Genomic DNA, 25,055 nt, shown 5'->3' on the forward strand with positions numbered 1-25,055 from the left:
GAGCCACCCCCAGCACCCAGGCCAACTTTGCTCCAATGGAGCCTTGGCTGTGGGAGGGGAAGAAAGAGACAGAGAGGAAGGAGAAGGGGAGGGGTGGAGAAGCAGATGGGCACTTATGTGTGCCCTGGCCGGGAATCAAACCCGGGACTTCCACACGCCAGGCTGACGCTCTACCACTGAGCCAACTGGCCAGGGCCTTGCCTAGTCTTCATATAGATGGAATCATATAATGTTTGTCCATATCTGACTCTTTTCACTTAGCATAATATTTTCAAGGTCCATCTATATTAGCATATGTCAAATTTTACTCCTTTTTATGGCTGAATAATATTCTACTATAGGAATATATCACATTTTGTTTTTCCATTCATTTAATGAAAATTTGGTGTGATAGTAAATTCTATGTGCCTGGGCCGTGGTACCCAGAGAAGATTCTACAGACTAACATCTTGAGTCTTGATTTTCTTTCAACAGTTCTGTGCGTAAGTCTTCTGCCTCCTTGTCTAAGTTTATTCCTCAGAATTGTATTCTTTTCAGCGCTCTTTTAAATGGAATTGTTTTAATGTTCTTTTTGGGTTGCTCAGTCTTAGTGTATAGAAACAACTGATTTTTGTTTGTTGGGGTTTTTTTGTTTGTTTTAATTTTTTATTTATTCATTTTTAGAGAGGAGAGAGAGAGCGGGAGAGAGAGAAGCAGAGAGAGAGAAGGGGGGAGGAGCTGGAAGCATCAACTCCCATATGTGCCTTGACCAGGCAAGCCCAGGGTTTCGAACTGGCAACCTCAGCATTTCCAGGTTGACGCTTTATCGACTGCGCCACCACAGGTCAGGCCTGTTTGTTGGTTTTGTATCCTTCAAGTTTGCTGATTTCAGTTAGTAGTTGTAACAATGTAGATGTGTAGTCTTTAAGGTTTTCTACATAGAAGATACGTGTGTATAAACAGATCATTTTCTTTCTTCCTTCCTTTCCAATTTGGGTGCCTTTCATTTTTTCTCTTGCCTGCTTGCACTGGCTCTGACTCTGGTACTATGTTGAATAGCAGTGCTGAGTGTGGGCGTCCTTACCATGTTTTTTTTCTTGGAGGAAAAGCTCTCAGTCTTTCACACTGAGTATGATATTAGCTGTGGGATTTTTCATATATGGCTTTTATTATGTTGAGGTTGTTTCCTTCTGTTCCTAGTTTGTAGGCTGTTTTTATCACAAAGAAGTGTTGAATGTTGTCAGATGATTTTGTTGTATCAGTCAAGATGGTCATTTGATTTTTCCCCTTTATTTGGTTATAAGGTATATTATGTTGTTTGGGGGGTTTTTGTTTTTGTTTTTTTTTTTTGTATTGAGTGATCCTTGCATTCCAGGAATACGACTTTGTCATAATGTATAATCCTTTTTCCTGTGTTGTTGGATTCAATTTGCTAATATTTTGTTGGAGATTTTTGCATCGATATTCATGAGGGATATTAACCTATAGTTTTCTTGGGATGTCTTTGGCCTCACTGAATGAATTAGGAAGCATTTCCTCCTCTTTTGAGTTTTTAGACATGTTTAATTCTTCTTTAAATATCTGGTAGAACTCTCTAGTGAAGGTCCTCGGCTTGACTTTGCTGATAGGTTTTTGATTACTGATTCAGTCTCCTTATCAGTTACAATAATAGACCTAGTTATAGGTCTATTCAATTTCTGTTTCTGCATGATTCAATCTTGGTAAGTTGTGTGTTCCTAGAAATTTCTCCATTTGTTGGCATGCAGTTATTCATAGTACAATTGACCCTTGAACTACATGGATTTGAACTGCATGGGTCCACTTATTGAATAAAAACCACAGATTTTATTTGATAAGTATATTGGAAAAAAATTTGAGACTTCCTTACTCTCGTGAAGCAGCTGTATCTGACTCTGGGCCACCGTGGAGCAGTCCTGGTGCTGCTCTGTTACCAAGGGTGAGTCGATACATCTGTAGGTGATACTGGTTTCTCACATCACCTGGTTGTTTCTTTGTTTTTTAATCTTTATTTATTTATTTATTTTTAGAGAGAGAGAGAAAGAAGGGAGAAGTGGGAATCATCACTCATAGTAGTTGCTTTTCATATGAGCCTTGAGCAGGCAAGCCCAGGGTCTCACTCAATCAGTGACCTCAGCGTTTCAGGTCAATGCTTTATCCACTGTGCCACCACAGGTCAGGCCCCTTTTTATTTTTTTTTTATTTTTTTATTTTTTTATTTTTTTTATTTTTTACAAAGACAGAGAGTAAGTCAGAGAGAAGGGATAGACAGGGACAGACAGACAGGAACGGAGAGAGATGAGAAGCATCAATTATTAGTTTTTCATTGCGCATTGCAACACCTTAGTTGTTCATTGATTGCTTTCTCATACATGCCTTGACCGCAGGCCTTCAGCAGACTGAGTAACCCCTTGCTGGAGCCAGCGACCTTGGGTTCACGCTGGTGGGCTTTTGCTCAAACCACATGAGCCCGCGCTCAAGCTGGCGACCTCAGGGTCTTGAACCTGGGTCCTCTGCATTCCAGTCCGACGCTCTATCCACTGCACCACTGCCTGGTCAGGCCCCTTTTTATTTTTGATGTCTAATGTTAGTAATATCTATAACATCTACAGTATTTTATATAAGATAATACTGATATAATCACTGATAGACATTCTGTCTTGTAAACAATGTAAACTTGTAGTACTGATAAATACTCTGCAGTGCTATAAATGAGTTTCCCTTGTGATTTTCTTTATAACATTTTCTTTTGATTGACCAGGCGGTGGAACAGTGATACAAGCGTTGACCTAGGACACTGAGGACCCAGGTTCATATCACAAGATTTGCCAGCTTGAGTGCGGGATCATAGACATGATCCCATGGTCACTGGCTTGAGCAAGAGGTCACTGGCTTGGCTGGACCCCCCTGGTCAAGGCACATTTGAGAAGCAATCAGTGAACAACTAAAGTGACACAACCAAGAGTTGATGCTTGTCTGTCTCTCTTGCTCTCTCTCACTAAACAAATAAATAAATAACATTTTATTTTATCTACCTAACTTTTTTATAAGAATACAGTATATCATACATATACAAAATACCTGTTAATTGACTGTGCTATCACTAAAGCTTCCCATCAAAAGTAGGCTGTTAGTGGTTTTGGGGGAGTCAAAAGTTATACGCAAATTTTTAACTACTTGGGGCCCTGGCCAGTTGGTTGAGTGGACAGAGCATCAGCCTGGCATGCAGATGTCCAGGGTTCAATGCCCAGTCAGGGCACACATGATAAGCTACCATCTGCTTCTCTTCCCCTCCCATAGCCAGTGGCTCAATTGGTTAGAGCGTTGGCCTCAGGCACTGAGGATAGCTCGGATGATTAGAGCATTGGACCCATATTGGGTGTGCTGGGTGGATCCCGGTTAGAGTGCATACAGGAGTCTGTCTCACTATCTCCCCTCATCTCACTTCAGAAAAAAAAATTTCAATTACTTGGGTTAGCACCCCTAACCCCTGCATTGTTCAGGGGTCAACTGTGCTCTCATAATCCTTTTTATTTCTGTTAAATTTATAATTAATGTCCCCCTCTTTTCTGATTTTTGTCTTTTATTTTTCTTATTAGCTAAAAGTCTGTTATGGAGATATATATATACACACACACACACACACACACACACATATATATATATATATATTTTAGCTAGAGAAAGAGAGAGAGAGAAGCATCAACTTGTAGTTGCTTTCACTTTAGTTGTACATTGATTGCTTTTTGTACATGCCTTGACCAGGGCCGAGCCAGTGTCCCCTTGCTCAAGCTGGTGACCTTTGGGCTCAAGCCAGCAAGCTTTGGAATCATGTGGATGATCTCCTGCTCAAGCCAGCCCTGTATTGATGAGCCCATGCTCAGAGCCAGTGACCTTGGGGCTTTGACCTGTGACCTCAGTGTTCTGGGTTGCTGCTTTATACACCTGCACCACCGCCAGTCAGGCTAGGTTGATTTTTTTTTTGAAGAACCAACTTTTGGCCTGAATGATTTCTCTTATGTTTTCTATTCTCTATTTTATTTATCTCTGCTATATTATTTATTATTTCCTTTCACTGCTAGCTTAGGAATTTAGTTTTTTCTTTTTCTAATTTCTTAAGGTTTAAAGTAGGTTGTCAATTTGAGACCTTTTTTTTTAAGATGAGAGGAGTAAAGATAGACTCCTGCATGGTGGGGCCATGAATTACCATAATTGAAATGAGTAAGAATAGGTCCTGGATGTTTGGCTGAGTGGTAGAGCCAACAGCCTGGTGTGTGGATGTTCTGGGTTTGGTCCCCAGTCAGGGCACACAGGAGAAGCAACCATCTGCTTCTCCACCCCTCCCCCTCCTCCGCCTTTTCTCTCTCTCTCTCTCTTCTCCTCCCATAGCCATGGCTTGAAGGGTTCAAGTAAGTTGGCCCCAGCTGCTGAGGATGACTCCATGGCCTTGCCTCAGGTACTAAAATACAATAGCTTGGTTGCCAAGCAACAGGGCAGAGCATCATCCTGTAGGGGGCTTGCCAGGTGGATCCCAACCTGAGTGCATGCGGGAGTCTGTTGCTGTGCCTCCCCACCTCCCCACCTCTCACTTAATTAAAAGAAAGAGTTATAAGGTCTTCTGGGCCTGAAAATAGACTTGACACATACTTGAAGGCATTGGTGTGGTTTGGATCATTCTTGCAGCACAAAGGAATCAGAAATCCTCACTCTGAGAGAAAATCAACCACATTAACTCATGATCACTAAGAAAGCTCAGGCTGGGCCTGGCCTGTGGTGGCACAGTGGATAAAGCATCGACCCAGAACTCTGAGGTTGCCGGTTCAAAACACTGAGCTTGCCTGGTCATGGCACATACAAGAAGCAATCAATGAACAACTAAAGTGAAGCAACTATGATTCTATTTCTGTCTCTCACCTCTCTCTGTAAAATCAATAAATAAAAATATTTTATTTTTTAATTCTTTTTTAGCTTTTATTTATTCATTTTTAAAGAGACAGGAGAAAGAGAGAGAAGAGGGGAGGAGCAGGAAGCATCAACTCCCACATGTGCCTTGACCAGGCAAGCCCAGGGTTTCGGACCAGCGACCTCAGTGTTCCAGGTTGACACTTTATCCACCGTGTCACTACAGGTCAAGCAATAAATAAAAATCTTAAAAAAAAAAAAAGTTCATGCTGGTAATAGACCCTGATGTTATAAATTTCCCATTTCCTTTTTTTTGTTTGCTAGTTTTTTAAGTGAGAGGAGGGGAGACTCCCATATGCGCCCTGGCTGGGATCTACCTGGAAACCCCCATCAGGGGCCAGCTCTCCAACTGTAGCATCCACCGGGTATGAGAACAAACGTCGGAGACTTTCAGGAGTTAAGATGTTACTTTATTGGCCAGTTTAACCTGCGCAGGGGCGAACTCCCGAGATGTCCGGAGACACCATGCCCACAAGGAGCTGCAAATGGGAGCTGTGCCTGGAGCTTACAGCCAAGCCCTTATATATCCTAAGTGAGCAAGCATAGGACAGAAGCAGATGTGGCAGTTTAGCTATTGGCTAGGGAGGTCACACGCAGCATAGCAACAGGGGCCGGCATAGCAACAGGGGCCGGTTTTAGCTTAGTGGCAAATTTCAAACCTAAACTTCTGATAAGGGTCTCTGACCTTCTTTGTTCCCAGCCTCACAGGAGCCATATCAGCACTTACTGTTCCTTCAATAGTTACACTCTTTGGCAGCCCCAGTACTCCCTGAATCTAACACAACCAGTCGAGCCATTGACTGAGGGAGGAGAAAAGGAGAAGGGGGAGAGGAAGGGGAGAGAAGCAGATGGTCACTTCTGTGTGCCCTGACTGGGAATCGAACCTGGGACGTCTGCATGCCAGGCCAATGCTCTATCCACTGAGACAACAGGCCAGGACCTCATTTCCTTTTATAACTCTCAGAAACTTTTTAAAGTTTGGGCAGAAACTGTATTGAGATAAATTCAATCAAGAATGAATTCCCTGTGAAAAGAGAATTTTTCTTTAGAACTGAAAAGATCAGTTGGGCCTGACCTGTGATGGCGCAGTGGATAGAGCATCGACCTGGAATGCTGAGGTCGCCAGTTCAAAACTGAGCTTGCCCAGTTAAGGCACAATTGTAAAACAACTATGAGTTGATGTTCCTGCCCCTACCCCCTGCCCTTTCTCTCTGTCTTCCCACTAAAATGAATATCCCTGGCCAGTTGACTCAGCAGTGGAGCATCAGCCTGGTGTATGGAGGTCCTGAGTTCGATTCCTGGTCAGGGCACTCAGGAGAAGTAACCATCTGCTTCTCCACCCCCCCTTCTCTCTGCTTCTCTCTTTCCCCCTCCCACAACCATGGCTTGGATGGTTCAAGCGCATCACCCCTGGCACTGAGGATGGCTCTGTGGAGCCTCTGCCTCAGGCACTAAAAATAGCTCAGTTGCCAAGCAATGGAGCTGTAGCCCAGCTGGGCAGGGAATCACATGGTCAGGGCTTGCCAGGTGGATTCCAGTTGGGGCGCATGCAGGAGTCTGTCTCTGCCTCCCTGCATCTCATTTAATAAAAATAAGTAAATAAATCTTAAGAAAAAGTCAATTTTAAAAAGGAAAAAAAGAAATACCCACTGTGCCTGCAGAAAGTTGGACTGGGACAGAGACCGAAATTCTCATGGATAAATTCTCAATGACCATTGTCAAGGCCAGCTCATTTTCCACAAGAGAAACAATAATTTAGGAAAGGAAAATGCACACTTCAGAGAAGGTTATTCAGAAGGAATTCAAATTTTATCACATTCCCACTCTGTGAGGCAAAGACCCTGAGGAAGGGTCTGACCCCTGCCCCGCAGGCTCAGACCTCTGTCCATCAGGCTGTGCCCATGCCCCTGGTGTCCAGGCAGAGCCCAGACACAGACACTCGCCTGCCTGAAACTGCAGGCTGAGGCTCTGGCCCTCCCTTCAGGCACCTGTCCTTCCCTACACCCAGGACTGAGGCCGGTGGCCTCCACCCCCAGAATTTTCTCCTCTCCGACAGTCTCCACTGGCCCAACACATACTCTTCCAACAACAGAAATGTCTACACTAGGTGTAGGATTCCACCTTCCATCCACACCGCCGGAATGGTCATTCACCTTCCAAAGAGCCAGCAGAAAGACTCGGAAGCCCAGCTGAGCTCTGTGCTCAGTAACCTCTGCACTAAAGGAACTCGAGCTCTTCTCTTGGCTTCACTGCTTTTAGTTCAGAGATGAGAAGAAGGTGGTTCAAATTAGAATCTTGACAGAATTATGCCAGAATAATTAGTAACTAAAGAATAGTTAAATGTGAATCTTATAAGGTAATTAATTGCTTTTACTTCATTCTATTTGTAGGTCATGTTAATACAGAATTGTTATTAATAAGTCCACTAAAGTAATCCATAAATACAGCAATACTTTTTTGTCTTCTAAAATAATTTGACCATTTTCTCTTTTCATTTTATTGCTGTTAAGGGATTATGCAATAGCTTAAACCAAAGCTTCATATAGCTATAACTTTTAGGGTTTATAAGTGTACAATATAAAATATCATATCACAAACTTATTTCCATCTTATTTGGCTTTTGGCTAGTATAAAAACAGTACTTTTGTTTTGCCACTGAACCAGTTTCTTCTATTGACCCAGAAAAACAGCAATTTGTCTCTCCTCTAAAATAATCCTGGATTTTCTCATTAAGTTTCACTTGACTACACAGCAGCGCAGTTGGGGAAACGGGTGGCTTAGTCCCCGTCCCCTTTCACAAACCAGAGAGAGCAAAGCAGGCCAGGCACAAGCTTATATATAGAAAAAGCCAAGAAATGCATATCCAAAAACTATTAAAACTAAAACATGAACATATATCTCCTTCCCAAGGAGCCTTTTTAAGGCATTTTTATCTAAGCACCTCCACTGGTAAGTGAATAGTATTACTCCTGTTAAGAATTCATGGCCTCGGCCCTGGCCGGTTGGCTCAGCAGTAGAGCGTCAGCCTGGCATGCGGGGGACCCGGGTTCGATTCCCGGCCAGGGCACATAGGAGAAGCGCCCATTTGCTTCTCCATCCCCCCCTCCTTTCTCTCTGTCTCTCTCTTCCCCTCCCGCAACCAAGGCTCCATTGGAGCAAAGATGGCCCGGGCGCTGGGGATAGCTCCTTGGCCTCTGCCCCAGGCGCTAGAGTGGCTCTGGTCGCGACAGAGCGACGCCCCGGAGGGGCAGAGCATCGCCCCCTGGTGGGCAGAGCATCACCCCTGGTGGGCGTGCCGGGTGGATCCCGGTGGGGCGCATGTGGGAGTCTGTCTGACTGTCTTTCCCTGTTTCCAGCTTCAGAAAAATACAAAAAAAGAAATCATGGCCTCGTGCAAAAAATAATGTATTACAGTTTCATAACATAGAAGATATGTAGTATTAGCAGCACAGTGGGAGGGAGAAATGGAAGATTGTTGTCGTCAGATTCTTACAGGTAGGTAAAGTGATATAGCATCATTTGAAGGTGGACTGATAAATTCAAGATGAGTATCATAACTAAATAATTCATTAAAAAGAATACATGTTATCCAGAAATATACAAAAAGGACGACAACATCACATTACCTTCCAGAGATAAATAGATCTGAATTATATTTGGTGGTATTTTATTTAAGATTTTCATCTATATGTATACATGATAAAGGTCCATACTTTTTTGGTACTACATTAAATTTTAGAATTAAATATAAGCTACAGATTTTAAAAAAAAGATCTTACACTACTATAATTCTAAGGAATCCCATATAACCATGAGATGTTTAGATTAGTATTTCCCAAACTTTTGATTTTTAGATGATTTTTTACTTTGTAAAGTATGACAGCAAAAATTAATATCATCTATATCACTAGCATTTAAGTTTGAAAGGACATTTAACATTAAAACTTGTAATGAGGTCCTGGCCGGTTGGCTCAGTGGTAGAGCGTCGGGCTGGCGTGCAGAAGTCCCAGGTTCAATTCCCGGCCAGGGCACACAGGAGAAGCGCCCATCTGCTTCTCCACCCCAACCCCTCTTCTTCCTCTCTGTCTCTCTCTTCCCCTCCCGCAGTGAGGCTCCATTGGAGCAAAGATGGCCCAGGTGCTGGGGATGGCTCCTTGGCCTCTGCCCCAGGCGCTGGAGTGGCTCTGGTCGCGGCATAGCGACGCTCAGGAGGGGCAGAGCATCGCCCCCTGGCGGGCAGAGCATCGCCCCTGGTGGGCGTGCCGGGTGGATCCTGGTCGGGCGCATGCGGGAGTCTGTCTGACTGTCTCTCCCCGTTTCCAGCTTCAGAAAAATACAAAAAAAACCCAACTTTTAATGAAAGACTAATTTTGATTGTCCTTTATGATACCTCGCTTTGGTACACTACTTTTTTTCTATTGATGGGTGAAAATTTCAGCCCCAACTCAAAGTTCCTAACCCGGGTTGTCAGCTCTGGTTTGAGCCGCACCCAGGTGCTCATCCCCGCCGGGCACGGTCTCCCAGTTCTTCTGTTCTCCCGTCTCTTGGCCCCCCTTTTCCTCCAGACCCAAATTACATCTTTTATCTCCCATGATTCCCTTTAAAAAAATTTTTTTTCAAGTACAATTTTCATTCAGTATTATTTTTTATTAGTTCCAGGGGTACAGCATTGTTAGACAAACACTTTACAATCCCTCTGACACCTCCCGTCCTGCCTGGAACCCACATTGTTGTTACAGTGCTGTCAACTGCATTCCCTGTGCTGTGCTCCACCTCCCCACAGCTGTTCCGCAACTACCAGTTTGAACATCATCCCTCACCCTTATCACCCAACCTCCCCAGACCAAACCCTCTAGGTCCTCTTTTTGTTTTTGTTTTTTTTAGTGAGAGACAGGAAGGGAGAGAGATGAGAAGCATCAACTTGTAGTTGCGGCTTCTTAGTTGTTCATTGATTGTTTCTCATGCGTGCCTTTACGGGGGATGGGGGGTTGTTTCAGCTGAGCCAGTGACCCCATGCTCAAGCTGGTGAGCCTGTGCCCAAACCCACAATCCCGGTGTTTTGAACCTTGATCCTCTTTTTAAGTGAAGCTTTTCAGAGAACCCTTACTTGGTTCTTACCTTTCCTTCCGGAAACTAAACTGAGGCCTATCTTTTCATACTTTTTACTATGTATGTCCAAAAAAAAAAAATACGGTTTTCTCCCTAAGAAAATTTCTGCCAACGCTGTTTTAAAATAAATGGTTTCGCCTGACCAGGCAGTGACGCAGTGGATAGAGTGTCGGACTGGGATGCGGAAGACCCAGATTCGCCAGCTTGAGCGTGGGCTCATCTGGTTTGAGCAAAAGCCTACCAGCTTGAGCCCAAGGTCGCTGGCTTGAGCAAGGGGTCACTCAGTCTGCTGAAGGCCCGTGGTCAAGGCACGTATGAGAAGGCAATCAATGAACAATTAAGGTGCTGCAATGCGCAATGAAAAACTAATGATTGATGCTTCTCATCTCTCCATTCCTGTCTGTCAGTCCCTGTCTATCCCTCTCTCTGACTCTATCTCTGTAAAAAAAAATAATAATAAATAAAAAAATTTAAAAAAAAATAAAATAAAATAAATGGTTTCTTTCTGGTAAACAAAGAACAAACTGTTAGAACTAAAAAGCAAATTCAGCCAAGTTGTAGGATACCAAAATCAACATACAAAAATTAGTTGTTTCTATATGTTAACAATGAACAATCTGAAAAGAAAACTAAGAAAATTCCATTTATAGTAGCATCAAAAAGAATAAACAGGAATAAATTTAGCTGAGGAAATGAAATATTTGCACACTGAAAACTATAAAACTATAAAATTAAAGGAGATACACATACAAATGAGAACGCATTCTGAGTTCACGATGGGGAGCACATTCTGGGTTCACGGATGGAAGACTTCTTAACGTTAAAATGTATTACTACCCAAACTTATGTACAGATTCAACACAACCCCTAAAAAATACAAAAACCACTTTTGCAAAAACAGAAATATCCACCCTAAAATTTATAGAATCTGAGGGACCCCCAATTAGACAAAAACAATATTAAAAAAGAACAATGTAGGAGGCCTTGCACTTCATGATTTCAAAACTTAACTACGAAGCTACAGTAGCATGATAGAGTACAATACTGTCCTAAAGACAGACCAATGGGACAAAAGACAGAACCCATACCTAACCATATACTGTGTGCTCAAATGAACTGTGGCAAGGATGCAATCTTTCAACAAACGGTGCTGAGAAACTGGATATCCACATGCAAAGGAATGAAGTTAAGCCCTTAGTTTACACCAACTATTAAAATTAACTCAAAATAAACCAAAAAACTAACTATAAAACACTCAACAGAATGAAAGAGTAACTCACAAAATGGGAGAAAATGTCTGCAAATGATATATCTGATAAGGGGTTAATATCTATAATATATAAAGAACTCCTACAATGTAAAAAACAACAACCTGATTAAAAATAGTCAGTGGGAAAAAGAAAAAAAAAAAAAAAAAGAAAAAATAGTGGGTTTTGAATAGATATTTCTCCAAAAATGATAATACAAACAGTCAATAAACTCATGAAAAGATGCTCATCACTAATCTTTAGGTAAATGCAAATCAAAGCCATAATGAGATAGACAGCACTTTACCCCATTAGAATATTATCAAAAACAAGTCCCTGGCCGGTAGTTCAGAGGATAGAGTGTCAGCCCTGGGTATGGATGTCCTGGGTTCGATTCCCCATCAGGGCACACAAGAGAAGCAACCATCTGCTTCTCTCCCCCCCTTCTCTCCTGCTTTCCCTCCTGCAGCCTGTGGCTTGACTGGTTTGAGTGATGACCCTGGGTGCTGAGGATAGTTCAGCTGGTCCAAGCGCATCAGCCTTAGGTGTTAAAAATAGCTTGGTTGATTCAAACATCGGCCTCAGACAGGTTGCCGGCTGGATCTCAATAAGGGTGTTATGTGGGAGTCTGTCTCATTATCTTCTCTCTTTCACTTAAAAAGTGTTTTATCATAAAACAAATACTGGCAAGGATGTAGAGAAACTGAAACCCTTGTGCACTGCTGGTGGGGACATGAAGTGTTGTAGCTGCAATGGAAAACTATAGGATAGTTCTTTGGAAAATGATAACTAGAATTATCTATGGTACAGTAATTCCACTTCTGTATATATTTTCAAAAGCAGTGAAGTCAGGAGTTCAACAGATATTTGTACCATGTTCACAGAGGCATCGTTCAATTAGCCAAGAGACGGGCCTGCCTGACCTGTGGTGGTGCAGTGGATAGAGCATTGACCTGGAACACTGAGGTCGCCAGTTCGAAACCCTGGGGTTGCCTGGTCAAGGCACATATGGGAGTTGATGCTTACTGCTCCTCCCCCATTTTTTCTCTCTCTCTTTCTCCCCCCCTTTCTAAAGTGATTTTTTTTTTAAAAAAAAGAGAGAGATGCACCAACCAAGTGTCCATTAAAAGAGGAACAAACAAAACATGATGCACACATGTAATGGAACATTATTCAGCCTCAAAAAGTAAGGAAGTCCTGTCGTGGGCTACAAAATGAATATGCCTTAAGGACATTGTACTAACTGAATAAGCCAGTCACAAAAGGACAAATACTGTGTGATTCCACTCCGATGAGATTGGCAGTGGTCAAATCTAGAGACAGAAAGGGGACAGGCGGGCTCTGAGGCTGGGGAGGGAGTCAGTGTTTCAAGGGGACAGTTTCTGTTGTGGAAGATGAGAAAAGTTGTCTTGACATGGGGTACTGATGTGACAGAATGTGGTTTTACTAACACCACTGAAACTATACTTAAAAATGGTTAAAGTGATCAATTTTATGTTATCCTGCCACAATAAAAAAAATGTGTAACAACAGTACTTACCTTGAAATCCCATGCGGAGGACCAGGGGCATATGCGTGTACGGCACCCCCATAAACAAGCCCTTTCCTGGCCTTGCTCCCAGTAATGCCACATCCGGGGGAGAAAGCCACGCTCGGTCCTGGGGCCCAGATATCACCTCTGACAGATGGAGCTCAGCAGTGACCAGGTCTTGCTGGGGAACTCTCTCCTGCCTCAACTGTTCAAAGCTTGGTTTTCCTGGAATCTGGGCTCAGTGCCTGGGGCAGGGTTTGGGCGAGCCTTTCTCACCAGCACACGGACTCCAGCCTTGCTTTACCAACGCCACTCACACCTGTCAGCAACCGCTGCATCCCACACTCCCGACCGGAGCACACGGGAACGCAGGTGCCTCCTGACAGCAGGCTGCGGCCTGCTGCAGTAAGGGTGGTGAGGGCACCCCTCCCCCGGCTGCCGGCTAATGACCCGTTAGCTGCCAGCCTGCAATCACCTGTCATTTCAGATACACAGCTCCTGTCATTCCAAATGCAAGACACTTTCTCACAAAGATAGCCCTCCAAGCAATGTGTTTATAAAATAACTTACAATTAGCTCCACAAAAAATTGGGCGAGTCTAGTCAGGTGAATGAAACCTGCATGTTCGTGCATGAAAGTGGACCTTCATTCATGTTCAAGCACACAGTGGGGGTGGGGTCACGCTGGATGAGGGTCAGTCCATTTCTCCACAACTGGTTCTGGGACCGCGGGCGAGCTACTCACCAAGAACTGGAAATCCTTCCTCTGCAAAGTGGGGGCTGCCTGGGGGCTGATGGGTCCACCTACCCCTGAGGGCTAGAGACCCACACAGACCTCCAGGGTGCCCCTGCTGTGGATCCTGGCATGCCACCCTGGTCAGGACCCAGCACAACCATGTCTACAGCTTCGGGAGCATATTGGGTCACGCTCCTTGGCCTGGACTGCAGAGAGATGAGTGAACCAGTTGCAGGTTTCACCCGACGCTGGTCTTGGGCACTGGGGACAATGTGGGCCACAGGGATGGCGCGGCCTTGCTGACCGGCCCACCTTGTGTGAAGACCGTCCTCACTTAAGACGTGGTACTTTTCAATGGGGCAAGTCTTTTTAAATTCTGAATCGTAAAAAAAAAATATTCTTAATCGTAATTTTAGAACTAAAGCAGCAACTGCCAGCCCTTGGTCCCACTCGCCGTTTCTCATCCTGGAACATTACAGCCTGTCCCTCCCATGTCCTCCAGGGCAGTGGTTCTTCTTCTCTGTCCACTCACGACCTGAGGTGCTGACGGGACCAAGGACAAGAGCTGGTGGAGAGCGCAAGATGCTCCCAACACTGGGAACAGCCCTACAGGGGGCAAGCTGAGGCCCCGTTCCGGGGGCTGCTGCCTGCCAGCCATGCGAACCCCTGCACACGAAGGGCACAGGGCACAGCCCTGAACTACAGAACAGAAGCTGAAAGGGCCTGGATTCCTGGCACGCTTTCACACCATCAGGAGTCAGGCCCAGCACACCTGTCACCTTCACACAACATGCTAAATGCTAGTCCGGACCCGAGTCCAGGTCAAGACCCTGCCGGCAGGACATGCCCACCACGAAGCCACACTGGAGCAGGGCCCACACTGGCCAGTGACTCCCAGCCCCCAAGGGCCAAAGGGACATGAAGGTGGAGGAAAGACCTTTTAGAAACAGGCATTTTAACACATAAAGAACAACACATCCCTTGCCTGGTCAAGGCACATATGGGAGTTGATGCTTCCTGCTCCTCCCCCCTTCTCTCTCTCCCTCTCTCTGTCCTCTCTAAAAATGAATAAATAAAATAAAATAAAAAATCTGTATGTTTAAAAAAAAAAAAAGAACAACACATCCTTTTATAAAATATTTATTCTAAAAAAAATCACACTGTACAAATTTAGATAGAACATTCTCAATACCCATATTTATAAAAATGTGAACACAGACTGGAGTTAACAGGCAAACTTTTGTTGCTGTTTCTTTTTAAATTAGGAAGGAAGAAGCGATTTTTTTTCAGGTACAGTGATAGTTCAAGAGCTGGACCACAGAAAGCCGCATCACCGCCGGCTCTCCCAGCGGCCTCTGTGTCCGAATGCGCGAGGACAGCATCCCGCAGGGAGGTGGCCAGGGAGGCTCCCAGCGCTGGCTCCGGTCACATCAAAGTTTGTGCTCAGGGTGACATGAGCACGATTCTTCTAATTTCCTGTTTCTCTCATAGAGCAGGCTTTCTGACAGCTGTTGCAAAGGTCTGTACAAAGCACACCTGTGAGGTGTGGCTTCTGGAAGAGTTAAAAAACATCCCGAGTTGTTTCCTCGTCAGTCTGCACACTCCCACGTGGAGAGACCAGTCACAGGAATTCCTGCCGGGGAACCCTGGGATCTTGAAAGGCAGCTCTCAGAGCTCCAAGGTGTCGGCTCTGGGTTATCCCACCACCATCGCGCAGCCCCTCCGAACGGCCCCCTTCCCCTCAAACACACTGCCAGGGAACGGCAGGACTTCAGACTTCGAGGACAGGGCTCGGTCACAGCCAGGGGTGCCAGGCGGGGTCCATGCGGCACAGGTTATCCAGGCTGTTGGCGGCGGCCACCAGGGTGTTCACTTTGCTCTCCCCACCTTCAAACTGGGCGAGGTTGTGCAGGCGGGTCATGATGGCAGTGACGGCCTTCTGAACCAGAGAGACCAGCTGTTGGCTGTCCATGTTCTCCGGCTGCCCGGCAGCCGAGAGAGGAGAGGAGGTGTCCTCCTGCGTTTTTTTGTGCCAAGCAATGATCTCGTCCCGAAGTACAGTTTTCAAGATGCCGTCCACCTATGCGTGGAGAGAATGGAACAACCCATGTGTAAGCAGCAGATGGCCGAGAGACCACTCCTGGGTGAAAAGCGGTTCAACCCGGCAGGCTGGCAGGGCCAGGTGCCAACAGATGCGTCAGGAGCACCCTGGGCTGTACCACTCCTCCACAGAGACCGCTGCCCAAACAGCCTCCACCCCGGGCATGGCACTCTGCCCGGCCTCGGGCGGCCCTGCTGCCTCACACTTCTTACTGAGATGGGAGTGTCTGTTCCTGCCCCCCATGTATCCGAGTACCTGCAGGGCCACTTCTGGCCTGGCAGCTAAGAGCGAACAAGTCAGACACACTGACACCCCACCCTGAGAAAGCACACACCCCAAAGTGCACGGGGTGCCAGCAGCAATGGGCGCTGCGCAGGGGAGGGCTGGTGAAGGAGGCGGAGGGCCCTGGCGGCCCGTGAGCTCACACTCCGCGCAGCTGGCAAAGACTCGCAGGTGCTGAGAACACAGGTCACAGAGGCCTGAGCAGAGCAAGTCCATCTGGTGATGCTGGAGGACCCGGGACAGCCAACCCCATGCCTCTGTGAGTTCTAGCACCAGCTCCACCACTTCCTACCTGGGTGACTGTGAGAGAGTTGCTTAACCCTCTGTGCCTCCGTTTCCCCCTTTTATAATATAAGCCAGTGACAGTAATTGAGCCTTCTCCCCTCAAATTACATGAAGATTAAAACAATGAATAAATGTAATGTGTCCAGCAGAGGGGATAGCGCTGAGACCACTGCCTGAGAGGCAGGTACCTGCCAAGGGGAGGGGTCAGCTGGAAGGTGGGGGGGGGATGTCCCTGTGACTGGTGGATGGGGTGTGGAGATGTGGGCATCTCCTCTCCTCAGAGGAGTCGCCAGGGCAGCCGAGGGCAGGGAGCAAGGGGAGGATGGGAGAGAGGCTGCGGTCACTTTCCTGACAAGCCCGAGTGTGGAGACAGGCGCAGGCCACCGCGTGGTTCCGGTATGACATTCCAACAGGTGACCAAATAAAATCACTGACTTCCCAGATATGATGGCCACTGTCTGGTGTGGGGTCTTCTGCATTCACTGTCTCCCAGGGGTAGCGCGGGGACCGCAGACAGCTGGGTTTTGCCAGTGCTGGACTTTCAACAGGCAAATGTGGTCACAGCAAGTACGATGACCACCCAGGGGCTCTAAGCTGAAGGATGAGGGAGCGGCCAGAGGCTGCAGCTTCTGCCAAGACCACTGAACCAGTGCCAGTGTCCTTGAGGGAGGGAGCCAGAAAGACCCGTGGTGGCGGCAGGAGAGCGAGCGCTGAGGGGGAAGGGGCAGGGCCACGGGAGCAGGTGAGCTGTGGCGACAGTAACCCTAGCCTGTGCTATTCGGGACGACACAGTGACCTACCTTAAAGTTTGGTTGAGCGAAGCACCGGGCGACAGCAATCATGGATGCGGTCAACGGGCCGGAGACGCCGATGGTGGTCAGAAATTCAGAAATATTGGGTGTGAGGCGGAAAGGGACAGGACGGTTGGCATCTAAGTCTCCAGTCGCATCGTTTATGTCAAATCGAAAGTAGGCCACATTCAGTTTGCCAGTGTCCTACGTTTCAGAAGGAGGCGTGTCAGGAACTCAAACAGCAGAACGCAGATTATAGTATAAAGGAGCGCGTCTGGCTGTTCACACCGTTACCTGAGCAATCTGTAACATCTCAGGGTTGAGTCTGTTCAAATGCAGGATGAACTCTGCAAAGCCAATCAGTGCGAGCTGGATGGTGAACATCTTGCGGAAGGTCCAGTAGTCCGTGGCATGGGGGAAGGCGTGCAGCGCCCACTCCTGCAGCATGCTGCGCGGCACCATGTTGCTCTGCACCTCTTTGAGGATGTCTCGAAGGACCTGAAATCATACTTCGCTCCATGACTTTTCACCTAAATCACTCATTTCTTTTTCCTTCCAAAGGGAAACTCTCACATTGTAACTCCTTAGCACCCACAGAGCTCATTCTGCTTATACACTGCTTATACACAGTGCCCTGGGACCACACCTGAGAGGCCCAGGGCTGGTCAGTTCCTTCCCAGGTCCCACGTCTTGTGCTCGAAGCAACCATGGAGCTGTCTAAACAAAAGCCTTAGGTGCAAGACGTACGGTGTTTGTCTTACCAAAAATGTAGGGAAATACCGGAATACTGTGATTTGCTAATTACAGAATAAACCAGACCAGTTAACAAAAAGAACAAAGGCGTTGTTAGATATGAACACCACCACCTCATATATAAGACTATTAAAAACAAAAGTTTTATAAACCAAAGGAGCTAAAATTAGAGCAAAACTAAGTTCTGTACTAGAAGACTCACAAGACTATTTGAAATGCCGTAAGTTCAGAGATGGCCTCAATAAACTTTACTGAGTTAATTTACCTCCTGTCAATTCAACTGGTAAAGGTAACCAACCCCATGAACCCAAGAACAGCATGCTCACCCCGACACACACACCAACCCCTCCTCTGCGCACACTAGTCCCGGAAGCAGCAGCACAGGAAGCAGCCGCTCAGACGCTGTGGGCAGCAGTGGGACCCTGGCTGTCAGGGCGCAGTACCTGGTGGCTGGCTTGCGTCCCGCGCGCCTGCACCGTAGCCAGCCTGTCGTAGTAGCGAGAGATGGGGTTGTCATGCTCGACGCCCTTCTTGGCACAGCGCTGCTTGTAGATCTCCACAAGGGAGAGAGAAGAGGGGTTGTCTTCCACAAGGCGCATCTGGGGGGACACCGCCACCACTCGTGGAACTAGGAGAGCAGGTGAGAGATGACAGCTGAGGGACCCTAACCACAGGCCTGCCCTGCCTCCACGTCGGCCATCCTGGAGCAGAGGGAGCGGGCGTGGGGCAGAGCTGGGCGGGCTCAGGCCACACACCACGCACTGCTGTAGCACGCAACGTGGAGCTCAGCTTCCTGAGGTCACCCCAGGTTTAAGATGCTGATTTCTTTAGAAGGCAACCCAAAAAGTGTGACCTCTGCCAACTGCACTGGCACTGCCAAGCAGGTGAGCAGCTGTGAGCCACGCCCATCGCTGGGCCTCTGTGGCCACCGACCCTGGACCATCGGCACGGCACACATGGGGCTCTGCTAACGAACGATGAGTTAGTTCACTCTAATGTCAGCAAGCTTGCTGCCATGGCTCTGACCCCTGAGGAATTCAGAAGGACCTCAGGGCACGGCACACCTGGACTACTGTGAGGTAGTGACTGAATCTGCATCTCGGGAGGAAGGAAGAACAATCTATCAGCCCTGCTAGTTCAACACACAACCCGAGTACTTGATGCAACAGACTCCCAGCTTCAGGGACTTCACATAAAAATGTTTTAACAATGGGCCCTGGCCTGTTGGCTCAGTGGTAGAGCGTCGGCCTGGTGTGCAGAAGTCCCGGGTTTGATTCTCGGCCAGGGCACACAGGAGAGGCGCCCATCTGCTTCTCCTCCACCCATCCCCCTCTCCTTCCTCTCTGTCTCTCTCTTCCCCTCCCGCAGCCAAGGCTCCATTGGAGCAAAAGATGGCCCAGGCGCTGGGGATGGCTCCTTGGCCTCTGCCCCAGGCGCTAGAGTGGCTCTGGTCACGATAGAGCAACGCCCCAGATGGGCAGAGCATCGCCCCCTGGTGGGCGTGCCGGGTGGATCCTGGTCAGGCACGTGCGGTGTCTGTTTGTCTCCCCGTTTCCAGCTTCAGAAAAGTAAAAAAAAAAAAAAAAAAAAAAGAAAAAAAAAAAGTTTTAACAATGGTTTTCCGCTCTGGGTGGGGTTTCAGACATCCCCTCTGTCCCCGTTATTCACAGAAACAGGCCAGCAGGAACTGCACGGGACAGCTCAGTGTGGAAGGACCCTACTCAGATGCTGCTGGCACCACCTGACGGAGGCCCTGCGCCTTCCCAGGGCCTCCTGCCCCCAAGCGCTGTGCCAGCTGGGCAAGCCTATGCTGCAGTGTGAGTGCTGGGGAAGCACGGGCAGCAGGCCCCTCACAAGCCCACCGTGCAGCCCAGGTTTCCCTGGGCACAGGGCTCCCGGGGGATAAAGACGGCAGTGAGTACAGGCATAGCGCCTCCTTCTCCAAATACTCGTTAAAGCGTCTGTCTGGCAGCAAACAATGGCCAAGAGGCCCAGGAAGGGCTCCCTCCAGAACAGGACCCCTGTTGCGGGGACCTGTCACTCCTCGCAAGGCCTTGTCTGCTTAGTGTGCTCAGCGCATTGTCAGTGTGACAGATGGCACACATGAAAACCCGTACAGTCTTCATGTGCACTGCTAGATATCCCAGGTGCGGCTCTCCTACCTGTGAAAAACAAGTGCCTCTTTGTGGTTTCCTTCCTCTTCTCTAAACAAGGGTTGAGCAGGCGAAGCAGCTGCAGCACACGCTCCTCCCGCCGCGACTCTGTCAGGCAGGCGTCATTCATGACGAGGTATGGGTAGATCTTGCCGTTGTGCCCACGGATGTACAGCCTCCGGGCTGCAGTGTTGTGCTTCTGCACGATCTCCACTCTGGGCATAAACCTGCCGAGAAAAGCAGACCCTGTCTCCAAGTCCAGTCCTTTTCTTTAAAAAGAAAATGGAGCTTTCCAAAAATAGTTGTAGGAGTTGCCATGGAAGTTCAAGCTGTGTGGTTACAGGCTGTCCCCTAACTCACACCGCAGCTCGTCTGACAAGGTACGAGCAGCACAGCAACATCCCAGCACAGGAGGAGAGGCCACGGTGGAGGGAGAACAAAGGGAGACAGAGAAGATGGAGCAGCGCCCAAGCCCAGCAGGGGCGGAGCGGGAGGCCCAGCACTGAGCTCCACGATCAGGGTGGCCCAGGCTGGCACTTGCAGGTGCCCTGCGGAGCACTCATGGAGACTGACGCTCCCTTGCCCTCACCTCCCGGCCATGGGCCTCAGCCACAGACAGGGGTCAGGAAGAATAGGGCTGGCCAGGGCCCATAGCAGGCCTGGGCAAGGGAGCTCAAGCAGGACGTGTGGGAAAGCAGAGCTCCACGTCTCAGCAAAAACGGAAACCTGACTGTCAGGTGTGGGAGCCTCCTCACAGCATTCTACATTCCAGCTGAGATGCAACACACTCCATGCAATTCTGCAGCTGTCTGATTCTGCCAATGCTGTGTCCTCTATGTAAACGAGGCTGGGAAACTGCTCTGTCAAGGTCTATGGGGAACCAGAGATGGTGCTTTGGAAGCAAACACACACATGACTTGAACTTGACATTTAACCAGACCCTTTCCTCACTCAAGTCCTAGGACAGTCCCCTGTCCTCCGACATGTTCACTGGACCTGCCCGGCAGGCCACGTACACTCACCGAGCAATCTTGATGTAATAGTGCGTTGGCTTCGGCATCAAAAACTCCCCTGGGATTTCCACCTCCGCTGTCTGTGCCGAGAAATTGCTCAAAAAACGACACTTTTCCTCTATGAGGAAGAATTTTGGAAGTTGCTTGGTTTTGGCCTCCAGAATTTTGATCCACTTTTTTAATTTAGAAATAAGATTATGAAGCTTCATGGATCCTGGAACACTGAAGTCAAAATCTTCAAAATAAAAAATATGAATAAACATATTTAATCATCTGAGCCATTCCTAATTCACCCCAGAAATCACCACCCAAGCATCCCACCCCCTACTCCCGTGAGGAGCAGGCTTGATGTCCATCTCGTCCAGAGCCAGTCCTAGAGTCCCCCTTGCCCATACCCTGTGAGTTGGGCCTGAGAGGGCAAAGCCCCCATGTGGCCAGCTCTCCCGGTGCCAGAGGTACCTGCCACCATGGCTCACTCCTTCAGGAAGGACACAGAGACACCTGGGAGGCCCCGGCACACACGTCTTGGCATTAAGCCCCACCACCACCACCTAAAGGTGCCAGGAGCCTATCTGCCACCCTAAAGGTCACCTCTGAGAGCCAGGGTCACCCCAGGAAACTAAGGTCCTGTGTGAAAGTCAACACAGTCCTCAGAGCTGAAGGTAAAGAAGAAAACACCCAGGATACTAATTATAAATCAGGCTATCAGAAGGAATTACAGCAAGAAATTAAAATGGCAAAAAATGGAAAGCAATTAGAACACTCTAGTTGATATAGGGCTCGGCAATGATTAAGACTCCATATTAAAGGATCAATTAACTTGAGAAGTCTTAATAAAAAACCCTCAATTCTTGCCCAGATTAGCACTAATGGTAGAAGGGATTCTTGTCACCCCAACATGCCCAGAGGTCAGGGAGAGCCCAACCATATCCCTGTGAGACACGGGCCTGAGGGTGCCGAGGAGCACCGTCCCCATGCTGACAGGAAAGCATGACAGCCGCAGGATGGGGCGGAGACACCATCACACACCAGCTGAAGGCACCAAAGGGCCAGGCCTCTCCAACGCCTCTTTCCATTGCCCTCCTGCACCCTAATCTGCCCAGACAGGGCGTGCGGGGGAGCCTGGGCCCGAAGGCTGTCCGGGAGGCAGGGCCCCACACACGCTCCTGTGCCCGCTTCTCACTGCCAGCCCAAGGTGGAGCCTCCAGCCAGCTCAGCAGCTCTGCCTCCCCCCACTGCCCCCGGCTCCAGGCTGCTGCAAGATGCACCGCAGCTGCATGCCAGAACAGGCCTAGGGGTCAGCACGGGAGTCTGGAACTGGGAAGCAGTGAAGGTCTGACCAACACCAGCATGGAGGCACCAGTGGCTGTAGCCGTCCAAGCGCAAACTCGTTCTCGGCATCAGCAGCACCCGGCCCAAGCACTCCCCATCCGTCACCAGCCCTCCACCTCCCACCTCTCACCTCTCACCTCTCACCCCATGGTACCTAACAGCCACACCCACCTCCCAGCCCTACCATTGGTCACCACTATGCCACTCCCAACCCTAGCTATGCTATCTCATAAATATCTCATAAACAAGAACCATCCAGTAAGTATCCTTTCGAGATTGGCCTTTTTGCATTCAGTATTAATTTCTTTAAGGTTCATCCAAGTTGCTATGTGATAAGTCCTTTTCACTTATTCCTATGCAGATGGAAGTACCACACTTGGTTTATCTGTTCTCCGTTAAGAGGCATTTGGACAGTTTCCTGTGTGGGACTATTACAAATGAAGAGGCAGTGGCATTCACGTACAAGTGCCTGTGGCAGGTAAGCTTTGCTCTCTGGGAGAGTATCATGTGCCGTTTTTAAAATGTCCTTCTGCCGCCATGCAGACCAGAGCACAGCACTAGGGCCAGGGCTGGCGCTCTGGGCAGAGCAGCCAGAGCGTCCAGAACGGCGGGGGATCGCTCCAAGTGTCTGAAACTCTCCAGTGCGGGCGGTTGGAGCCTGACAGTAGTCTGCTTTCAAGTTCCAGTTCCTACCATTTTTTTTACATCAAAATCAGATGGTTTGTCCTGCTTTAAATCTTTCAGACTATATTTGATTTAATAATCTGGAATTTTAAGACAAAGGCTGACTATCACTTCTTTTAAGTAAAACATGATGGCTTCCATAAAACTCTCACCTCATACCTCCTCCAGACAAGGAGAGCAGACCACACACCATGTGAACTTTACAAAGAAAAAGCCTATGCCTGTCCAGGCAGTGAGGACCCAGGTTCTAAACCCCAAGGTTGCTGGCTTAAGTGCAGGATCACAGACATGATCCCAGGGTCACTGGCTCATCTGGAGCCCCCAGTCAAGGCACATACTAGAAAGCAATCAACGAACTAAAGTGAAGTGACTATGAATTGAAGCTACTCATCTCTCTCCCTTCCTGTCTATCTGTCTTCTCTGTCTCCCATAAAAATAAATATTTTAAAAATTAAAAATAGAAAAAAAAAAAGGCCTAAGATGAGAGCATTTCAGTGCAAAAGAGAGGGAATGACTCTTATTTTTCAAAGAGCACTTCCTTCTAGATGTTGATTTTGTGGTGGACGCCTGTCAATCCTAATAGCCAGCTCACACATCAAGAACGGGAGCCGGGCCCCCAGCTGCCTGGAATGACGCAGGGCAACACTGCCGATCAGTGGGGCTCAAATGAGCAGTGGCTGCACTTGCAAAGCATCCTTTGCAATTAGTGGGGCAGGCATTTTCCTTTATACCACTTGAACCTACTTTACATATATACATATACATGTTCTAAATTATGTTCGCTGAGACATGAATCATTAAAAAAGATGCTTTAAATATCTAAAAAATGTGAACCCTTTAAAGACAGTTACAAAAGCCCAGTAATTAAACTGAAACTTTTTTTAGCTTTGGGAAATTTTATTAGATAAATCTTGTTTCAATGTGATAATAACTCACAGGCTAACAGCTTAAAGTCTAGGGCCCGGTGCTCCCACAGGACAAAGCTTGCCCCAGTGGGATGAGGGCAGAGCCAGGACTGGGAACAAATGCTCTCAGGCCCGGGGGATGCTGCACGTACACATGCTGGCAGATGAGGACCCCAGTCTAACAGGTGCAAACTTGGGTGAAGGAAGATTGGACCACACCTCAGACCATGCAGGACACAGGGGAGCCAAAATTCGTGCTCCTTCCGGTCTAAGAAACACATGCCCCTGAACCAGGCACAATTATGACAACCCAATCTCCTCACCATGGGCCACAGAATCCACTACGAGTCTGCAGTTGGCCACCTCAGCCCTGCACCTTTGGGTCTCACTGCCTTATCTTACTCACATTGCTGAGTTTCCCCACAAAAAACAAGTGGAGAAAGTGATGGGAGCAGAAGGTACAGCCTGAAACCATCCTGTTACTACCCCAGAGGTGAAGCCTGGCCCACCTTCCCTGGGGAGGACATGTTGTCCTGGCCAGGGAGCCGCACAGCTTCCTGTGCTCTGAGTCTGAACACTAGTAACCAGCTGGCCCAGCACAGCAACAGAGGCTGAGTGAGTACAATCACCTTGTACATGAACACCTGAGGAGAAACAGTGAATGGAATCTTCCCTGGTGCAGGACAAAGTGAGACTCACCGGTTGTGAACTGGCCCTTCAGCTTCTGGAAAACAGGGTCCTGAGCAGTGGCCTGCGCCCGCCGGGCTAGAGACTCGGAGGCTGCACTCGAGAACATGGTTGAGACGTTGGACACGTTCTCCAGGCCCACCCCAAAGGTGCTCACCAGCTTCTTGACAAAGTTCAGGGTGTGGGGGGTAATTTTGGCATCGGACACTGCTCCGCTTTTCTCAAACGCAACAGAGTAACATTTCGCCAAGCCCTGTTGGAGCTGTCTGAGAACCTAGTGGAAGAGACCAAACAACTCACAAAAGAGAGCTCCTGGTTCAAGCAGCTTAACCCCCCAAGAGCACCTGCCTGCATGTCCCACACCGCCAGCATGAGCTCAGTGGCCACCTGGCACCAAGCAGGTGTAAAACCAGTGTGTGCTCCACACGACGAGCTGTGTCTTGAAAGTTAAAAAAAGATCAGAGCCCTGACTTTCTGGTCATGTACAT

The 25,055-nt window shown here is 48.0% G+C and overlaps 1 protein-coding gene across 14 annotated transcripts in view; it reads right to left on the bottom strand.

Moving 5' to 3' along the window:
* Positions 1–14,711: 14,711 nt before the first annotated feature.
* Positions 14,712–25,055, bottom strand: part of TRRAP (transformation/transcription domain associated protein) — a 134,829-nt gene continuing 124,485 nt past the window's right edge. For all 14 annotated transcript variants that reach the window (XM_066343904.1, XM_066343905.1, XM_066343901.1 and 11 more), the window contains 7 exons: positions 24,580–24,841; positions 20,969–21,194; positions 19,956–20,173; positions 18,237–18,421; positions 17,335–17,538; positions 17,050–17,244; positions 14,712–15,661 (listed from right to left, as the gene is read on the bottom strand). In XM_066343904.1, coding sequence (XP_066200001.1) covers positions 15,377–15,661; positions 17,050–17,244; positions 17,335–17,538; positions 18,237–18,421; positions 19,956–20,173; positions 20,969–21,194; positions 24,580–24,841 — 1,575 coding nt within the window. In that variant the 3' untranslated portion in view covers positions 14,712–15,376. The remainder of the gene's footprint in view (positions 15,662–17,049; positions 17,245–17,334; positions 17,539–18,236; positions 18,422–19,955; positions 20,174–20,968; positions 21,195–24,579; positions 24,842–25,055) is intronic.

Source organism: Saccopteryx leptura, chromosome 6 (assembly GCF_036850995.1).
Source record: "Saccopteryx leptura isolate mSacLep1 chromosome 6, mSacLep1_pri_phased_curated, whole genome shotgun sequence".
Taxonomy (NCBI): Eukaryota; Metazoa; Chordata; class Mammalia; order Chiroptera; family Emballonuridae; genus Saccopteryx; species Saccopteryx leptura.